Below are 16012 nucleotides of genomic sequence, written 5' to 3' on the forward strand. Positions count from 1 at the left end.
TCCAAAGCAGGTGGTAAGCACACTCCCTTTAATGTGACTGATTTTACTAGGAACACCATTATTTTTTTCTATAAGTAGAAAGAAAAGAATTATGCCAATAAAATTATGATATGATGTTTTCATATCCTTTATGATTTTTATTTTCATTTAGTTATTTTAGATTTATTTAGGCCTATAGATGTAGATTTTCATCATTTATCAATTTTGTGTACACACACACACACGCGCGCGCGCATATATATGAAATAAATTATGTGAGGTAGCTGGAAAACATATTCTAAGTCTGGCTTTCCTGAATCATTTTTATCTCAGAACTATGGATACCCTATTTCATACAGACTTCCTCGCTCTGTGCCGTCAAGAGCTTCGAGGAGGCAGAACTTCTCAGGTGTTCTGCCGTGGTCTCTGGAGTTGTCTTTCTAGCTAGTGGCATCCCTTCTGCAAGGTTTGATGTACGTGATTACTTGATCTCACTAAACATTGCAGGCAGTGACAAGTCACCTGGTCCACAGTGAATAGAAGATGCTATAGTTAAGGCAAATTTATGAATGTTGAAATCTGAAAAGACGCATGTGTCCAAGAATGGATGAAATATACTAAAAGCTGGTGGTTTTTTTTTGTTTTTTTTTTGATCCTTGTATATCCAGAATGCTGTTCCTAGAAGATTGTCCCCTTCTCACTTTTTTTCTCATTTGATTCTTTTTGAAGCTTCTTCCAGGGCACAGATGTCCACTTCGAGGATGCTCTGTTGTGTTAGTTTCTGTGGCTACTATAACAAATGGCTACCACTTTAGTGACCTAAAACAGCACAGATTTATTATCCTACACTGTTGTCATTCAGGAAGTCTGAAATGGGTCTTGTTGGCCTAAATGTAAGGTGACCTGCATTCCCTTCCAGAGACTCTGGGGGAGAATCCATTTCTCATGCCCGTTTCAGACTTTAGAGGCTGCCCAAACTCCTTGGCTCGTGGTCTTTTTCTCTACCCTCAACCACCAGCAATGTCGAGCTAAGACCTTTTCATGCTGTGACTTGGTTCTCTTCTCTGCCTCCCCCTTCCACTTATTAAGGGGCCTTGTGATTATATTGGATCTACATAGATAATCCAAGGTAACCACTTAATTTCCACATCAGCTGATTAGCACCCTTAATTTTATCTGCAACATTAATTCCTCCATGCCAGATAACCCAACATATTTACAGGCTCCAGGAATTAGGATGTGGACATCTCTGGGGGCCATTATTCTGCCTACCATATCCATGTTCCTTGTATATTTTTTTCTTTTTTAATTGTGGTAAAGCTTTTCCAGTTGAGGCAGAGAGGGAGGCAGGCATCAGGGAGAACCTTTTTCCTGGAGGCAATGATAAACCACCAAACAGTTTCAAATGGGAAAGTGATATGATCTGCTTTGCCCTTTAAAATACCCAGATACAGGAAGCCAGGGCTTGCCAGCACAGACACATTTGAAAGACTCTAATAGGGGAGTTTCCCCGGGTGGTTTCCCCTGGCAGCTTGTCGTCCACGGGGCACCTGTTTCATCCCCCAGCTGGTGCACCTGGACTCACATGGTGTTAGAGGTATCTTTTGATTCATTTTCAACTCTGGTTGTCTATCGTATTTCCAGTTTATCGCCATACTTAGTTGGAGGTGCGGGGACAGACGAGTCTGTTATGTTGATGAGATGGAAAGGGCCTCGGATTTTTTCACACGCTACTTACTAGAACCTGCCTCCTCGAGGAATTTGACCTCTTGTTTTATTTTTATTTCCTTTTCTTTTTCATACACACGTGTGAACTGTTCATGTGGTAGCAAAGGAAGGTCCTCCTGTTCTCTTTGGAGAAATTCCAGTTACATATAGATTCATAGAAAATCTGAGAATTGCTCACGTACAGTGTCCTAGTTACATGTTGTCTTCCTCCCTCCCTTCACCTAGAACTCTGCTCACTTCTTACGTAGTTTGGTCCGTTGTCTGCCCCTCCGTAGGACGGGGACATGTTAAGGTGACTCATGCCCTACCCCTCCACCACACTTCAATGCCTACTAAAGACCACCAATAGCACAGAGGCAACGACCTAACACTACAGGTACCAGGGACAATACGTCTTTGAAGGAAACAGTCTTATCAGTAGGTAGCTGGCTTTTCATTGCAGATAAATTAAAGGCGACCAAACAGCATGCATGTACCTTGTGAAAGTATTGTTTAGAGGTTCTTGTATCGTCTCCAAAATGAACTTGACTAGGAATTAAGCTCCTCTGTCTTCTTTTTTATAGTTACGGTAGGTTTAGAGTTGTTTTAAAGTAAATTTCATTAGGTCCCATTAATGTCAATCAAACTGTAAATTGAAAAATAATTTTTAGAAGTTGGGAAATAATTGGATAAAGAAGTCAACATAGAGAATTTTAAATGAATGTGGATTTGTATTCATGTTAAAAGCAAAATCTTGGAAACAGAGACTCTCCAAGGCGCCCTCTAATTTTTCTGTGTAATTACCAAATAGATCCACTTTGCTGGAATTGCTTTTAAGGAAATAGTCTTCAGTAGAGAAACAGCTCAGTTGGAATGTTTAAAGGAATTCATCCTAAGGGTGAGATTGGATTCCGTGGTGTCTCCTCAATCTCTTTTATATAGGACCTACTTCTAAGTTCATTGTGGCTCTGTGAAATAGAATTGCTGAGGGTAGCCAGAAAAAAGAAAAGAAAAGAAAAGAAAAGAAAAGAAAAGAAAAGAAAAGAAAAGAAAAGAAAAGAAAAGAAATGTAAAGGCCTCTCTGTCCTGTTGTGGTTTTGCTTTGTTTTCTTTTTCTTTTTCCTTTTTGTTTTTTGATTTTTTTTTTGTTTTTTGTTTTTTTGCTTTTTAAACAAAGTAGATTAAATCTAAGGGGAGTACCTTGTAGCTTCAGATGGTGAGCCCTCCAAAATAAGTTTGGTCATGGCAGTTAGCATTCTTAATTTTCTCAAGCCTAGTAATCCACTTACAGTCCAGACCCACTTTGCAATCGTAGCCTGGCAGCTGAGTCTTGCAATGCTACTTCCTGACAGTAAAGATGCTGTGTTCTTTTCCTACTGCAGTTTACAGTGTATTTTGTGACCCTTTGGGTACGATCCCTACCATTTTGATTTCCCCGAATTTAAAGCCAAAAATTAAACAATGTGGTAAGAGTATTGTTAGTAGAGGATGCTGCAGGGTCAAGAATCTTTAACATAAGGACAAGGTTGTGGATTTGCCGAAGAGACGTTATAATTCGTCAGTCATTGAAGAGTTACGGTGAATGTTACCCTGTTTTGCCTAAGGCGCGTGTAAGGTTTTCAGTCTTTGTTCCGTAAAGTCTGGCATCCTTCCCGAGTGAGCTCTCTTTTCACTAGGTGATATACCATTCCAGGTGGTTTTGGTGTTAAGAATAATGAGTAGGAATGTTAGTTACAGATCTGTATACTGGTGAGCCAGACCATAAGTGTGGGTTCAGGTAAAAAGCACTCTCTTTTTATTCTTATTTATTTATTTATTTATTTATTTATTTATTTATTTATTTAAGATTTTATTTATTTACTTGTCAGAGAGAGAGAGAGAGCACAAGCAGGGAGAGCAGCAGGCAGAGGGAGAAGCAGGCTCTCCGCTGAGCAAGGAGCCCAATGCAGACTTGATCCCAGGACCCTGGGATCATGGCCTGAGCCGAAGGCAGATGTTCAACCAATTGAGCCACCCAGGCATCCCAAAAAAACAGTCTTTTTAAATGTATCATCGTAGGGCACTAAAAGCTTATCTTTCAAAATTATGGTTGCTTTACTAATTTAAGGAAAGCTTATAATTTTTATATTTTGTATTATGATATATAACTGATTAAAGTATTGATTTTTCCCCCAAATTACCTATGTGGTAAAAGTGATGGGAATGTGTTTTTATTTATGTGTTCTGCAGTATGGCATGCAGCTGTACCAGAATTACATGCATCCATATCAAGGTAGAAGTGGCTGCAGTTCTCAGAGTATATCACCCATGGTAAGGACCATATTTATTAATCTATATGTTTTATATTTATATCAACTTGCAATAATATTGTATAATAAATGTGCATTACAGTACATTTACGTTCTTTCCTTCTGGTCAAGTAAAGTAACTCTTTGACACCATCCTAACATAATGTTACTGAATTATTTGTTCTTGGATTTCACATGATTGCAGCCTATGTGATCAAGTCACAGCAGTAGATCATGAAGTATTCGATTAAAATAGATAATGTTATATGTTAAAGAAAATTTGTAAATATTTGAAAGAGTTAATGTGAATCATTCTGTGTCATTACGACATTTGAGGATTAAATTTTAATATGATTTTTAGAATATTTTCCTTGGGATTATAGCTGTTTCCTTAGTCATTGATTTTGGTCGTGGGTTTATTTATTTTATTTTAATATTGATTTTGGAATTGTCATAGCCTAGTAGAAAGATGCCAGTGGTTTGGAATCTTAAAAGCTGCACTATACACAGGTGAGCTCTTTTGCATTCTGGGCTTCTAACAATAAAATTTTTTAAGGTCTAGGTCCTTGAAGAGCAAACTGCTCTTCAGGAAACCCAAAAACTGCAAGCCAAAATATAGCTTGTGCATTCCATTAAGTCTAATAACACTTCTCACATTTATAGTAACTGCAACTTGAATATTTATTTGCAGATACACACAGACACATCTTTTCCCTACTTTAGAATCTAAGTTTGATTTATAGTACATTAACACAAGAAATTTAGTTCTGAACTTAAAAGTTTGGCTATTTTTGCTCTTGCTCCTTAATATTGAGTATATTAGGAATTTAGGTGTATGCGCCTGTGTTACAAATCAGCTAACACGCTGCATTTCCACTTAGGTTAAAAATATGCCCCTCATAGCTGTGACCAAGGAAGGTGCATTTCCCCACATGTAATGGAGCAGATGAAATGCTCAGTTCTAGGAATGAGGCATGAAATAATGTTGATTACAAAGTCTGATAGACTAATAGGAAAAAAAGAACTCCAATTCTGTAGTGACGTTGCTTTATGTTATGGAAGAGTAACTTTTCATCTTTGTATCATATTACTTTTAAGCCCTAAAATAAGAAACTAAAGACTGGAATGAATTTTTCTAAAAGCAATGGCTTTAGGTGAGTATTTTTATAATTTGTCAGCTTACCTTTATCTTTCAATCCACATGTATATAAAGAATAATGGATTTTATTATCTTAATCCTTTTCTAAATCCTTCTCAATTTCTCTTAGAGTCTAAAGTTATTAGGATGAGCATGTTAATAGCAGTCACACGTTTGGAGGCAGTTGCCTCGTGTCCTCTTAATCATAGGAAACAGTTGTCATAAACAAAGTACTGTCTAGTCTCATCGCTGTCATTAGCGTATAAGTGGGGTGTTATTCTTGCCACTTTCCATTGAAAGTGGTCCCACTGTTGATCACTAGGTACATGGCAGTTTGGTTAGTGTGACTTTGCTTGTTCAACACCATGTATAGGGAGAGACACTTCTTGAGTGAATCTGGTTGGCAATAGGGATTTTGTAGGGGGCCCGTGTAGCGAGGACCTGGCTGTCCTGTATGGCAGTTGTCAAGGTCAAACAGAATAGCACTTGAGAATTATATCTCCACACTTCTTAACTTACATGAAGGAAACGGAGATGTTTTGGGAGGTATTTTTGTTTACTTTGATGTCTATACAGCACCCCACCTTTCTAGGTTATCACGGAAGAAGCAGTGACCTATATAATGGATGCCAGTGCTCCTCGCCTGTGTCTGCTGGTTTTCTTTTAGACACTGTCTTCAGTTCAAATCTTAGAAAACTGAGTATACTTCAGTTATATATTTTTAAAGGAAAAAATTCTTAACTTCTCTAGGGATACATTTAGAGGAGGGAAATAAGAAAAAAAAAAGTCATATACCATAAGGCACACCCTAGCTAAATACAGCACATCATAGCTACCCCTGTCTGCCTTTGAAATGAGAATCATCAGCAGATATTTCAGGAAGCCAAATATTTGGTCCTTTTCAGCACAAAGGCGCATCTGTTAGTATGGTTCTGCCTGGAGGACCGGGATGGGGAAAACCAGTCTACTCAAGTCCTTATTATTCCTCACGTTGACCCTGGGCTAGGTGTTGAAAACTGCACTTTCTTCCCTGCACCTCCTCCTCTGTGGGACATAAAAGACCCTGGAGAAGGTCTATCCGTCACTGCTTTTACCGGAAGCTACCTTTGCGACCTTGGTTTAGTCACTGGTATCCTGCAGTATAAAATAAGGGGGACGGTTATGTAAGTTTGGGAATCGATTACATCTCTGATGTCCTATGACTCTGTATGGAGCAGAGAGAGCGATATCAGGAACTCCTGTGCCCTCTTGCTAAGGATCGTGCTGCAGGTTTATCTACGTCTTTCCAATGGGGTGACGGAGTGTGTGGCCACTAGTTGCCACCTACTTAAACCGCCTGAAAAACATTTCATGTCCAAAGCTCATTAGGAGTGACTGGATCTGATCTCAGAGTGTGACCTGGATAATCCAGGGTGTACCCAGTCCTTTTCTTTCTTGAAAAAAGAGGGATGCCATTAAAATCATGGACCCTTTTCCAGGGCTTGCCCTGTTTATTCCACCAGAAGAAAGAGCTAGAATAAGGGACCACTATTTGAGAAATACACTGATTCTGAATGTTATCAACATCGCTTTCTTATGTGAACGAAATTGAGCTGAAAATGACCTTTTGAGTTCAAGTCCGATTTGGCTTCACTTCTATCTCTTTGTCCGCCAAAGGTAAACTATTAATTTTTCATCCACCACCTGCTATTCAGTAGGAAACATTTGCTATATTCTTGCGTTTTCCCTAGTGTAATGTAGCAAATGAAAATATCTATCTGTATTGTAGACTCTGTACTAATGTCAAATAATTATGGAACATGGGACCTTGTTTTACATTCTATCCTATTGTATCGTAGGCAAACAAAAACAAAAACAACTGGTTATGTTTATTTTTCTTTCCTAACAGTATTTTTATGTTATCAGGACCTTGTGATTACAGCGCCCATCTTGGCACATGAAGTAGAGATATTATAAGGATAAAGTGATCATTATGATTGAGATTAGTTACTCTGTGCTTTGGGCAGGTGAAGGCTTTTCATTAATGTTGGCAAAGCAGAAGTGTATCCGACTGGTCTACAGCCCGCACAGAAGATCATGGTGGGGGCGGGGGGGAGAAGGGCAAACTAAGGTGTGACAGCAGATAGAGATTACAGAGACAACATCTGTCTGGAAAGAGCAGCTGTCAGTTACAAAGGCTTCCGTAACAAATGAAAGATTGCATGCCGGATCTCTGGAAATCCAGAGGAAACGTAATAAGATTGTGGGCCACTACAGCAGGCTTTAAAGAGGAGAGAGCAAATGCTAATGACGTAGGATGTGTGACGCAGCGATAAGTGAGGCCCCCCAATTTTTTGCATGGACAAGTGTTCTTTCAAGCATACATTTGACTACAAGCTAGGAAAGGCTGAATCCATGTGGAGAGCTATAAAACGGTCTTCAGCCGCGAGTCTCCAGAGGCACACTGGCCCTTCCTTTACCATTAGAACTCCATTTTTTGTTTCGCTCCTCTGTTAATGAGCGGGGAGTAAGTGTTAAATGTTGTCCGTGCTGTTTTTGGATGTTTTTTCCTTTGGAAGAGTGTTACTTCTTACAAACTGACTGAGACTTTTGACTGGAGATTTGATAATTGTGGTTTTTTTAGGATGCGTGACTGGGAATGGCAGTCTTTTTAAAAAGATGGTCACAAAGTAGAGCCCTAAACAAACAAAAAGTAAAAATAAAGTCCAGGTTTGGACATATTCACCTTCAGAGAATAGGAAACAAAAAGTAATGCCAAAGGAAGACTGTATTATTTGTTTCAATTATGTTTGTTTGGAGATGTCTTCCTTCTTATATCAGTTCTTTTTTTTTTTTTTTGTCAGTCAGATTTGTTTTTGCAGCTCTCAGTTTTCCACATGCATCCTCATCAGATGAAAAAAAATATTCATATGGTAAATCATAGAAATTTTAGTATTATGGAATTAGTGGAGTCATTATTTCACTAAATTTTCTTTTCTTGTCTTCTTTTAAATATTTATTTATTTGAGAGAGAGGGAGAGAGAGGATGCATGCACGTGCGTATGTGCATGAGCTGGGGGAGGGGGGGAGAATCCTCAAGCAGACTCCCCACTGAGTGTCGAGCCCTTCACGGGGCTCGATCCCAGGACCCTGAGATCATGACCTAAGCTGAAATCAAGAGTCAGAGCTTAACCAACTGAGCCACCCAGGCACCGCTAAATTTTATTTTCTAAGTAAGATGAACATTGATGTGATACAGTTTTAAAATATATTACAGTTTATTCCATTATGAAATAGGAGTACGATTTCTTTCTTAAGAATGATGTAAGTCAGTCTAAGTTACAGCTTTTGTCTATCTTGAATCTTATAAAACAGCTGCTTTGTCAGTAGATAGAGTTGACATTTAAATGATAATGGGTGAATCTCAAATCATAATAGAGATTCGTTCAGAAATGGTGGGTCTTTTAGCTACAGCAAGGGTTACTCCTTTCCAAATTGGTGCTTTCCCATTTTACCAGAGAATATGAAGAGATAGGGTTCTTTTAAGAGAAAGACATGCTAACTCTGAAAGCTTTCAGTCTCTTTACTCAACCACTTAATTCAGTGACATTAACAAATAACTATGTAACTTATTTAACCAAAATATTTCATAGCACCCTTTTTATCTTAAATATGCACTTTTTACTTTTTAAATTTCCTGCCAGCCACCTTTGGAATCACATTCTAGAGTGGAAATGTATTGCCAGCAAAACACTGAGAGATAACATTCAAAGATATTTTCATGGTAAAAACGTGTTTTTTTTTTTGTTTTGTTTTTTTTTTTTTGTGGTTTTGTTTTTTGTTTTTTGTTTTTTCCAGAGAAGTATATCAGAGAATTCTCTCGTAGCAATGGACTTCTCAGGACAGAAAAGCAGAGTTATAGAAAATCCCACGGAAGCCCTTTCAGTCGCTGTCGAAGAAGGACTTGCTTGGAGGGTACAAATAGCTTCACATTCTTCAAAATATTTACGATTTGAGTTTGTCAAAGAAGTTGAAATTTGTTTCCCCTTTCTTTGCGCAGAAAAAAGGATGTTTACGCCTGGCCACCCATGGTAGCCCAACTGCCTCTTCCCAGAGCTCTGCCACAAACATGGGTATGTCTGTGCCTATTCACAGGGACTGAATGTCTGGATGACATGGGTGAGGTGACTGGGTAGCTCGGGTGGAAAGTATATGTAATTAAATTGTGAAGATTTCAAACAAAGCTCTGTATTCCTCCATTTTATTTCTTTAGCCATCCACCGGTCCCAGCCATGGTTTCACCACAAAATTTCTAGAGATGAAGCTCAGCGATTGATTATTCAGCAAGGACTTGTGGATGGGTAAGTTTAATTTTGAATGGTGTTGATTTTGATTTCTCTTAGAATCGGTACTTACTTAGTATTTAATACACATAGTTTTGACTTCAGCTTATCATAAAACAGAAGTGACTTTGTTCTAGAAGTTACCATTGTATCCTAGCAATGTCTGTATAGTACTTGTGCATAAATGAACAGATAACTGAATAGGATACTCTGCTATTAACTAATAATTACCAATATTACCCCTTCTGTGCCAATACTAGTAACTCAGGTAAAACCAAACTTGTTTTGAGGTGTCAACAACATGTGATTCCAACGTATGGTTTGTGTCATGACACAATCGTACATGTTCCATATAGTTTTAAGTTTGATGCAGAGTGTATTCAGTTAAAACACTTTTTTTTAAATATATTTTGACTGCTTGTTTTATTTTTTCTCTCTGTTTACATTCCTATTTTCTCTGAATTTTCATAGCTTAAGTAGTAATAAATCCATGAAAAGAGTGCTTGAGTGTTTCTCATGCCACCTTTTAGTGGGATGCCATGGGAGATATAAGAGAAATGTAAATTGTATTACGAAATATTTACAATCTGTAGAGTTTTATTTTTCTCAAATGACTTGGTATTTCAAATATTTCCTGTAATACTGGCTAAATTCCCTTTTCAAATGCAGTGCAAATCAAGGAGGTTGTATGGAGGTTTGGATGAGAAATGAAACCAGCGTCAATTTAAACAAGTGGTGATGGGGTCTTTTATCTTCAAGGGTTGGCTTAAGATGATGACAAGATTTCAAGGTGATTTAATACTGACATTTGGATAAAAATGCATCTTCACATGGAAGATTATTAATAGCGAGTCAGCATTTCACGAGACTCTAAATAAGAGAAGATTTTAATATACTTCTCAATGCGGAACACAGTCTTTTTAGATATAAATTTGAACAATCAGCAGAATTACAATCTGATGAGACCAAGAAGAGAAATAAATCATAAAGAATTGTTAAAATGTTTTGGAGAATTATAATTTCCCTACTTTCAGAGCCTAGTTTTTATAAGTTGAATGAAATAATTGCATAAAGAATGATAATATCTTTATTTTTTAAGATTTTTAATAAAAAATTGGGCGGGGGTGGAGGCCAGAATCCTTTGGAAAGATGCGAAGACGCCAGGCGGTCCACTAGGTGGCAGTGGTGATCCGCTAGGGAATGGGCGAAGAATTACAGCTTGCTTTATGAGTGAACCTCCCTTTTGTCCCATCTCCCAGTGATGTAATGTAGGAATCTCACACAGTACAAATGAAATGGATAATCTCATCCGACATCTGTGATGGTCAAATTTCGTGCCCAGGCACAGTGAGATTAGTCCTGGAGTCACCAGAGGGGATCGTTTGCACAATCTGTTTGCCAACAATTAACACAAAGCTGGTTTTGCACTGTATTGCCAGTAAATAAGTACCCAGGCCTGGCAGCGTTTTTCTCTTAGGCCATTAGGCCACGTCTTATATTTTGCTAGCCTGACATTATAGAGGCTTTTCTGCTGCATTCTTCAAGATTAAAATATATGTTGTTTGGGTGTTTCTTTTACTTAAAACATTGTACTCCAACATTTAATAGATGATTTCAAGATTGATTTTTTAGAATATATTCATTTCTCACTTTCTGTTTTATATGTAACATAGGAACCAGAATCAAAAGGAAAAAGGGGCATCCGTGTTGAAGAGGGGTTTAAAATGATTTCATTCTAAGTAATTTTCTCTTTTCGGGGGCTAACATAACCCACAAGTTGAAGTAAATATGCTAATGCCCCATTCTCTGCACTAACACATTACATGTGAATACCCAATTCTACAATGGAAAAAGAACATAACACTAATTATTGATGTCTGCATAGCATTATATTGCTTATTGTGAGCAAACAATCTGACAAATGGGCTGTATATTTATCCTATTAAAATGAAATTAGCATTGATGACAGTTTTATAGTGTAAGATTATGTTATACCATATTGTTTACCATGTTGGATAATCCTATCATTGAATACACAGTAAAGGAAAACTCTGGCTACAGTTATAAATACATTTCCTGGATTTGTTGCATGCCATATTTTTATGAAATACATGAGTAAATATAGAGACATATTGAAATTCCTTCTCTCTCTTTAGAGTTTTCTTGGTACGGGATAGTCAGAGCAACCCCAAAACTTTTGTACTGTCAATGAGTCATGGACAAAAAATAAAGCATTTTCAAATTATACCAGTAAGTAATTTGTGATTTCACATTCGTATATTAGACATGATCTTAATGTATAAGCTTTTGTAAACTTTGGTTTTCTTTGGATCTTTTATTAAATATAACTGGGGAGCTTATGCTTTGACTAGACTTAAGTTTGGCAGAAATGGTTTTATGAGCCTGAATTAATATAAGAAATACAGGAATTGTAAAAATTAAATTTCCCTTTTTCCATGAAATATGATTTACCAATATTGTATAGACCCCATGCCACCTATTGTTAAAAGGCCACTAAAGATTCTTTCTGAATTCTACTAGCAGTTCTTTAAAAACCATTATTTTCAAACCCTTCCTCCTTTCTTATCTCAGACTTTTTTTTTTTCGTAGTTTTGTTTTTCATCCTTATGCATAGATACCCAGGTGCTGCAGAACCAGAGCACATTTAAACTCTTCTGAGCACATTTCAGAAATGTCTGTAATTCTGCATCTGGATGGCACAGCTGGGCTTTGGGATTTTTGTTGCTTCTGCTGATGCTCTGTGTGTGTGCCTGGGTATATGCATGTGATCTGTATATCGGAACCAGGTAGCGTGGAAGAGAGATTCTGTCTGTGTTCAGGGAAGTTTTACATAGGATTGCTACCTTGCTAGTGTTTCCTTTTGAATGGCCTCTGTTTGGAATGACCCAAAGTCCATATGAAGTATCTTCCCAACTTCACTGAGTATGTAAATAATGTCCCTGGGTGAGAGTATGAGTTGTTTAATGCCACAAGAACTTACTGCCAGGGGGGAAAAAAAAGAAAGAAGCTGTCATCCCCTTAACACAATGTTCAGAGGGACGAGGGTGGGGGATTGGGATAGGCTAGTGATAGATATTAAGGAGGGCACGTATCGCATGGTGCACTGGGTGTTATACGCAAGTAATGAATCATGGAACATTACATCAAAAACTAGGGATGTACTGTATGGTGACTAACATAACATAATAAAAAATTATTATTAAAAAAAAGTGTTGGTGAGAATGTGGTAATGCTCAGAAAGGCATTCTAATAGCCCCAACGAGAAACAACTTAAATTTTGGTTAACTGATGAATTGATAGTTGAAATGTACATGCATACAATGGAGTATTATTTCTTAATATAAAGGAATAAAGTACTCATATATACTAAAAAATAATAATAAGAAAAATTAAAAAAATGTTTGATTGCTTCAGAATCAATTTACGGGTAGAAATTATATGAATATTTGTTTCTAATATACTAAGTGAGGCTGTTAGATAGACAACATTTAGATACGGAAATTAATTTCTGTCTGTGGGGGTATTAAAATCTTTTGTTTACTTTTACACTGAATAGTGCAGATTTCTCACTGTTTGTTGATTTACAATAGTCATACTATTCTAACTACAGAACGTTGGGAGAATTTGAAGTCTGGAAAGTAGAGCCACCCAGTGGGTCCTTAGGGTCAGATGATATTTCTTCTGTATACAAGGGAAGTTACAGGGAAAAACTGAACACATCATAAGGATTTTTTTATTTTTTTCATTCTCTTTAGTTTCATCCACTTGTCCATTTTAGTGTATGAAGACACAGTAAGCAATAGAGTACGATCGTCCTTGTGGGGTTTTTGCCCTTCTTACCAGTTTGTTGTTTTCCCTCCAAAAGGTGGAAGATGATGGCGAACTGTTCCACACCCTGGATGATGGCCACACGAGATTTACGGATCTAATCCAACTGGTGGAGTTCTATCAACTCAATAAGGGCGTTCTTCCGTGCAAGTTGAAACATTATTGTGCTAGGATTGCTCTTTAGCCAAACCGGAAGTGACTTGTTAAGCTGTTGAAGAAAAAGGACTCACAACAACAACAACAACAAAAAAAAAAAAAAGAAAGAAAGAAAGAAAAGAAAAGAAAAGAGAAAAATAAAGAGAAAGAAAGAGAAAGAGAAGAAAAGAAAAAAGACCATAAACAAGGGAGAAAAGGTTGCCATGGTGAAAAGAATCTATTTCACCAGAAGTTACAAAAAATAGCTCGTGCATTGCAGATAAGCAAAGATTTGGATTGACATTACATTCATCATCTAAAATTCATTAGCTAAAATTAAACCTCAGAAAAAATGATTTGGTGTGTTCTTGTGTGATTTTGCATAACTATAGTATTTTCGTCAAATATGCCCATAAACCATCTTTCTCTCCTCATTTACTAGAGTGGCATTTGAATTCTCAAACACAAATAGGAAAACACTTGAAGGTTCTGGATGAATTATTTGCAGACTGAATTTCAATTACACTACTTTTTTTGTAACTTAAGAAGAATGATAAAATCTCAAGCTCTCAATTGAAAAAGCTACCCACAACTTGTTAATAAAACTAGAAAGTATTTTGAATTATATATTTTCTGAGTCTATTATAACCTTAAAATCAAATCATATTTTCAAGTATCAGCTTAAAATTATTTTGAAATACGTTGGGTTTTTTTTCAGGATGACTTTTATTAGGTTCTTAAATTATTAACTATACTGTAATATTTACACTCTACCTATTAGTGGCACATTATTGATCGCGTTTTATTTCATTATTTAAAAGACTAACCAGAACTATCTTTTCAAAGAAAATGATCAAGATATAGAAGGGCTTTATATAATTTGCACATGCCTTCTTGTGGCCTGTAATCTATGACAGTTGTCACCTTAATATTTCACACTTGCCCCCTGCTGTTTCACTACTCGATCATGAACCTGATCAAAATTGGTGAGATCAAAGATTCAAAATTTATAAAGCTTGTAATAGGCAAATTTGTGCTATTATCTTTGCCTCACCCCTTTTCAGTTTCTTGGCAACATCAATATGGAAACCAAAGGTTTTAAAAACTCAAAACACTCACCTCCTTTATCACCTCTCTAAAACCATCTGGGAAGTTTTTGTTGGGATTCTGTGACTCTTTTTTCCCTACTTTTTGTGGGATGGCTATTCACTGTTCAAGAAAAGAAAAGAAAAACATCAAATTAAAATCATTCAAAATATGCCCATCTCCTCTAATTGATCCTATAACAACACTGTGGGCAAGTTAGGAAGATTTTTAAAAAACATTTCAAAAATGCATACTTTGGTTTTACGTTTTTGGCAAGAAAGCATCTGAGAACATTCATGAAGTGCTACTAAACCAGTTATTACTGAAAAAAATATTGGTGGAATGTAAAAAAAATACTCAGTTTACTTTCAGCCAGGGCAAACCTAATTCTTAAAACACTGAAACTTAGAACATGAATCTGATGTTATAAAATATCCATCTGGTGTCCAAGGGCTCGGAAGACACAAAGGACCTCCATCCACGTGGGAGGGTGAGACGTAAACACACTAGACTTTTCAAACTTTCAGAATAGCCCTGAGTATTTCTGACTTATTTCCAATTTATAAGAATAGTTTGTCTTATGAACTGAAATGCATTTTCTCATTTTGCACCCAGTTTAAATTGACAATATCAGAGAATGTCATATTTTAAATACTAGACTCCTAAATTGACCAGTCTGTGCTTGTCTTTGTTATTTGTGTCTCTGACTTAATTCACAATCTAAATTTATTATTGTGGAGCCCAGATGTTGTATGTTACTGCTCACTTTGATCTTAAAGCATGAGTCAAGCAAAATTACTGAGGAAAGGTAGACATTATCCTTCATGATTCCTTCTGATAAACAGGGTTTTAAATGTGTATGTTTGCGTGTACATGTGTGTAAATCTGATGTGAAATTAAATCTGAAAATATCAGACACATTCAGCGTTAGTACAGTATTAAAATGGATTTCCAAGAAAAATGTGAATTATCCTTGGATTATTTTTCATTTAATTTGGTGAAGTTCTACTCTCTTGTACCATTTTGGATAAGGATTAGGACATACCAGCTCATATTTTCTTTTTTCTTTTCATATATTTAAATTAGCAGGCTTCACTCTCCTAGAAAGAAACTCTGCAGACCGTCTGGTCTATGTTGTTTTTATTTCTTATGTGGAAGAATTAAGTAATTACTTTGAAAACATTCAGGAAACCCAATCACACAAGATAAAAATTTTTAGGAGTGTTTCAACTCAGAATTATTACTTGTTTTATGTGTATAATGGTATAATCTGTGACTGATCTGAGCTCATGAGTTGGAGATTTTTGTGTTAACTTTGTCTTAGGCTGGTCAACATCGGTTAATCAGTGTCCCACGCGGTCCCTAGCTTCTCATCCCCAGCAACGGCAACTCTTCATGGGAGTTGTATTATGATAATGACGTTAGACTATTCCCTGGATTATGACTTCTCTGAAAAGGAAAGTTTGTCCTTGGTGGTGGTTACAACTTGGTGCTTCGAGCTGCCTCCT

At 36.8% G+C, this 16012-nt stretch overlaps 1 protein-coding gene across 3 annotated transcripts in view; it reads left to right on the forward strand.

Annotated features, from left to right (window-relative positions):
• GRB14 (growth factor receptor bound protein 14) overlaps window positions 1-13774 on the forward strand; it is a 110527-nt gene extending 96753 nt beyond the window's left edge. For all 3 annotated transcript variants that reach the window (XM_040644517.1, XM_008687492.2, XM_040644524.1), the window contains 6 exons: window positions 3916-3996; window positions 8950-9066; window positions 9152-9224; window positions 9365-9452; window positions 11591-11684; window positions 13321-13774. In XM_040644517.1, the coding sequence (XP_040500451.1) occupies window positions 3916-3996; window positions 8950-9066; window positions 9152-9224; window positions 9365-9452; window positions 11591-11684; window positions 13321-13467 (600 nt within the window). In that variant the 3' untranslated portion in view covers window positions 13468-13774. The remainder of the gene's footprint in view (window positions 1-3915; window positions 3997-8949; window positions 9067-9151; window positions 9225-9364; window positions 9453-11590; window positions 11685-13320) is intronic.
• The last annotated feature ends 2238 nt before the right edge of the window (window positions 13775-16012 follow it).

This window comes from Ursus maritimus, unplaced genomic scaffold, assembly GCF_017311325.1.
Source record: "Ursus maritimus isolate PB19 unplaced genomic scaffold, ASM1731132v1 scaffold_1, whole genome shotgun sequence".
Lineage (NCBI taxonomy): Eukaryota > Metazoa > Chordata > Mammalia > Carnivora > Ursidae > Ursus > Ursus maritimus.